This window comes from Dioscorea cayenensis, unplaced genomic scaffold (genome assembly GCF_009730915.1).
Source record: "Dioscorea cayenensis subsp. rotundata cultivar TDr96_F1 unplaced genomic scaffold, TDr96_F1_v2_PseudoChromosome.rev07_lg8_w22 25.fasta BLBR01001965.1, whole genome shotgun sequence".
Lineage (NCBI taxonomy): Eukaryota > Viridiplantae > Streptophyta > Magnoliopsida > Dioscoreales > Dioscoreaceae > Dioscorea > Dioscorea cayenensis.
In genome coordinates this window covers 413-4983 of record NW_024088356.1, presented here as the reverse complement: position 1 = coordinate 4983, position 4571 = coordinate 413, and the positions used below count along the sequence as shown (strand labels likewise).

Below are 4571 nucleotides of genomic sequence, written 5' to 3'. Positions count from 1 at the left end.
CTCAGGGGGTTCGTTGTGTAACAAGAAACCTAATGCGGCATATACATTGATCAAAGAGATGGAAAATAATGGCTATCAAAGGAGTTCTGAGAGGAGCAAGCCTATAACGGGCGCCGGGATTTACCAAGTGGATGTTGTCACCACTTTGGCTGCACAGGTTGAAACTATTACGAAGAGATTGGATTCATTGCAGTCGCTCAGCCTAGTGGGTGGATCTTCTAGTGATATTTTGGGACCTCCATGTGAGCTTAGTGGCTCTGTTGATATAGGTACAAGGTAGTTGGAACAAGTGGATTTTGCTAGACAAAATCATCAGTTTCAAAATAACCCATATGGGAACACTTACAATATAGGATGGAGAAATCACCCGAATTTTCATGGAGCCAACCAGGACAAGGGCAAGGGACACAACAACCGAATAGGCATTTCCCATAGAGCACAGTACAACCATCCTTATCATCACCATGATATTTTATTAGCGAACTTACTGGATTGTTAGGCTGATTCATCAAGAAGATTGAAAGTCACTTCTTGAATCATAAAGAAATGATAAGGAACACCAATGCTACTGTGCGGAATCTAGAACAACACATAGCTCAAATGTCCAAATTAATTGTGGTGCAGCTTTCAGGATCGCTCCTTAGCAACACTGAAGTCAACCCGAAGGAATCCTTGAACGGTGTTTCATTGATTAGTGGGGAGGAACTCCTAACCCCTTTGGAGAAAGAGCCAGAAAAAGAGAAGGTTGAACTAGCTGTCATTGTTGATCTTGAGGCTCCTTCTGTTGTGGAGGCGAAGACACCGAAATAGAGTAAGGGAAAGAGTACATTGCCAGCTTATCAACCAAAACACCCTTATCCTGTGAAGATAAAAACGGATCAACAGGTAGAGCAATACAAGAAATTCCTCAACATGTTCATGACTCTACACATTAATGTCTCATTCGTAGAAGCTCTTGCACAAATGCCGAGGTATGCTAAATTTTTTAAGGAGTTGTTCACGAATAAGAGGAAGTTGGAGGAAGTGTCTTCAGTGACACTTGGTGAAGAGTGTTCAGCATTGATCACTAACAAAATCCCCAAGAAAGAGAAAGACCCTGGAGGATTCATTGTTCATTGCACAATAGGAGGGTTGGTAAATGAGAAAGCTCGTGCTGATCTTGGTGCAAGCATCAACCTCACGCCCTACAAAATCTTCCAAAAACTTGGCCTTGGAGAACTGAAACCCATCGCTATGACTCTACAACTGGCAGATAGGTCCATTAGGCAACCAAGATGGATAATTGAAGATGTTTTAGTTAAGGAAGATAAGTTCATTTTTCCGGTGGATTTCATCATTCTTTATGTTGATAACAAGGTTGAGATACTATTGATTCTAGGAAGGCCATTTTTAGCAACTTCAAAGGCTCTCATTGATGTTTAGGATGGTCGGATTACACTTTGAGTTAGAAAAGAGGAAATGGTTTAAAAGCTCTGAGACTCTATGAGGCACACTATGGACTTTGATAACATTTGTTATTGTATAGATGTTATTGATGGAGTTGTTTCTGAATTCATGTAGGATACCTTTTTAAAGGATGATCTCTCTGAGCTATTAGAAGATGATCCTGTTGATGATAAAGCTGGGGAAGAAGTGATGGAAAAATCTTTTTATCTTAAGTTGGAGTCTGTCAAAGTTTCTGCACCACCAAAACCACCAAAGACAAAAATTACCTGTGCAAATAAATGGTGGAAAAAGGTGACCACCAAGAGAAAACAGTCACCCATTTCATCATCTATTCTGACCACTTCCAACTACTCGAGTCGGGGGATTTTTGGTGATATCAATTTGATTAATTCGTTAGTACCCTTCTCGTGCAGTTGTTTATCAAGTGGTCCTGAGACGTCTCGATGTCTTGAACCTCTTTGAGCATAAAATAGGTACGTCAAGCTAGTGACGTTAAACAAGCTCTTATTGGGAGGCAATCCAAGTCGTCGTGTTTGTTTTTGTGGGTTTTGATTTGTGTTAGCCATTTTTCCTTTTTGGTTAGTTTTTTTTTTGCCTTCTCATGTGGTGGTCTACTTTATCAAGAGATTTTCGGAATCCTTTGTCTTCTTTTAGGGAGTTGGCTTTATCTTGATTGTTCTCATGGGTTTCAATTGCTTGCCTTAGAGAAGGAAAACTCCTGCCTTGGAATTGTTTAGGCCAAGCACGGATAGAGCACACCCCTTCTTATCTTATTGATTTTCACTAGTTTAAGTTTTTGAAGTATTCCAGGTCAAGCATGGGGTGAGCATGGGTGTGCCAGGAAGGTTAGCAAGGGTTTTATGCGCTTGCATGATCGTATCTTACCCCCTGGGACTTTGGGGAATTTTCCTGAGATAATCAACGGGAGGGACACGCCCTGAGCACGATCATGCTTATCCCGGACATCTTGGTGCCCATGGTACACACATGCTTTGTTCGTGCTCAGTCACGACTGTTCGGCTTCCACCCTTCCATTTCAAAACCTAGCCACCGATCTTATCCTTCCATTCCATTTCTCACCTTTCACACTTTTCTCTTCGGCTATAGTTCTCATGAGTTTTATTTCGAATATTGTTGGACTTTCTCACATTTGATCACCATTTTTCAAACTCTCTGTCGATCTTGATAAGCTGCCATTTAACTTCGTTGTTTGATTTGGGGTTTCCATTATCTATCATCTTGATTTAATGCTTGTTTCAACTCCACATGAATGTCATTTTTCTTTGAAATCACTGAGTTTTCTTACGAGATGAGTTAGGGGCTCATCGGGGAAAATAGCCTCCCAATGCACAATTGTGTTTTCCCAGTCGAGCACGGTTTGCATGTCCCTGGCAAGATCATGTTTCCCCTATTTCATCGACACCTGTGTACTGATTATTTTCATCATTTCCTAAATATCATACCTAGGAACACACATTGCATCTAAGAAGCCCAGAGCTAAGGCATCCATCCCTAACACTGACTATGTGCTTACATTTTATATTCAGTCACACCAAGATAGCTATGAAAGACTCTCTCATCGCCGTTTAGGTGAGTCGAGGGAAATTGATTGGATGCCCTCCATATGGTTAATTTGAAGACTGGAGCTTGGCAGCTGCTATTCAAGATCATTGATAACACTAATGAGCAGTTGGAGCTTGAGGTGTTAGCCAGCAAGCACCAATTTTGACAATACCGGATTGGAACGAACCCTTTGAGCTCATATGTGACACAAGTGATTACGTTGTGGGAGCGGTTTTGGGACAAAGGAAAGACAAGCAGTTTCGGATGATTTATTATGCTAGAAAGACTCTCACAAGTGCTCAAGAGAATTATACAACCACCGAAAAGGAGTTGTTAGCAGTGGTGTTTGCTTTTGACAAGTTCAGGCCATACATCATTTTCTCTAGGGTCACAGTATTTACAGATCACTCAGCACTCCGTTATCTCATGAACAAGACTGAGGCAAAGCCAAGATTGATTCGCTAGATCTTATTGTTACAAGAATTTGATATGGAAATAAAAGATAAGAGGAATTGACTTCATGGGACTATTTCTGAAATCCAATGGTAATCAATATATCGTGGTGGTAGTTGACTATGTCTGTAAATGGGTGGAAGCTCAAGCTTTTCCAACCAATGATGCTAGAAATGTGGTGAAATTTCTGAAGAGGCTATTTACTTGATTTAGGACTCCACGAATTATCATTAGCAATCGAGGAACCCATTTTTGCAACACACAGCTTGCGAAAGTGTTGAAGCGCTATGGAGTCCATCATCATCTTGCTACCTCCTACCAACCGCAAACGAGTGGTCAATTGGAAGTCACAAATAGGGATCTTAAGAGGATCTTAACCAAGTCTATGGAACAAGGAAAGTGGGATTGGTGGAATGATTGGATGACACACTTTGGGCTCATAGGACAGCATCTAAAGCTCCAACAGGGACCACTCCCTATAATTTGGTATATGGAAAATCCTATCATTTGCCTGTGGAGTTAGAGCATAAAGCATATTATGTAATCAAGGCAATGAATTTTCACTTGAGCAAATCGTGGGAACAAAGAATGCTTCATCTCAACGAGCTAAATGAGTGGAGAATGAAAGCATATGAGAATGCAAGGATTTATAAGGAAAGAATTCGGAAGTGGCATGACAAGCATATTAAGAATCCGAAAGAGTTCAAAGTGGGTGATCAGGTGTTACTATTCAATTCTCGTCTACGGTTATTTCTGGGGAAGCTCAAGTCTAGATGGTTTGGCCCTTGTACAATAACCGAAGTTCCACCTCATGGGCGTGTTGAGATTACCCACTGGGAGAAGGGTACATTTAAGGTGAATGGACACAGGCTGAAATCATACTATAGAGGAGAGGTTGGTAATGATGACAAGGAAGTATTTTTCCTTCATAAGCCCCCGTGAGGTAAGATGAGGTACGTCAACCTAAGATACGTTAAATAAGCACTTCTTGAGAGGCAACCCAAGCATTTACTATTTTCCTAGTTAATAATTTAGTGTTGGCATGAATAAGACTTTGAGCGTTGGTGTCTATATATTTTAATGACATTGTTTCATTTTTCTTGTGGATT

General features: G+C 40.8%; 1 protein-coding gene across 1 annotated transcript; it reads left to right on the top strand.

Annotated features, from left to right (window-relative positions):
* Positions 1-963: 963 nt before the first annotated feature.
* On the top strand, positions 964-2291 carry LOC120257235 (the record flags this gene model as incomplete). Its single annotated transcript, XM_039264787.1, has 3 exons — positions 964-1356; positions 1561-1737; positions 2257-2291. Coding segments are annotated over exons 1-3 (605 nt in total), but the record flags the coding sequence as incomplete, so codon positions are not given.
* Positions 2292-4571: the final 2280 nt, after the last annotated feature.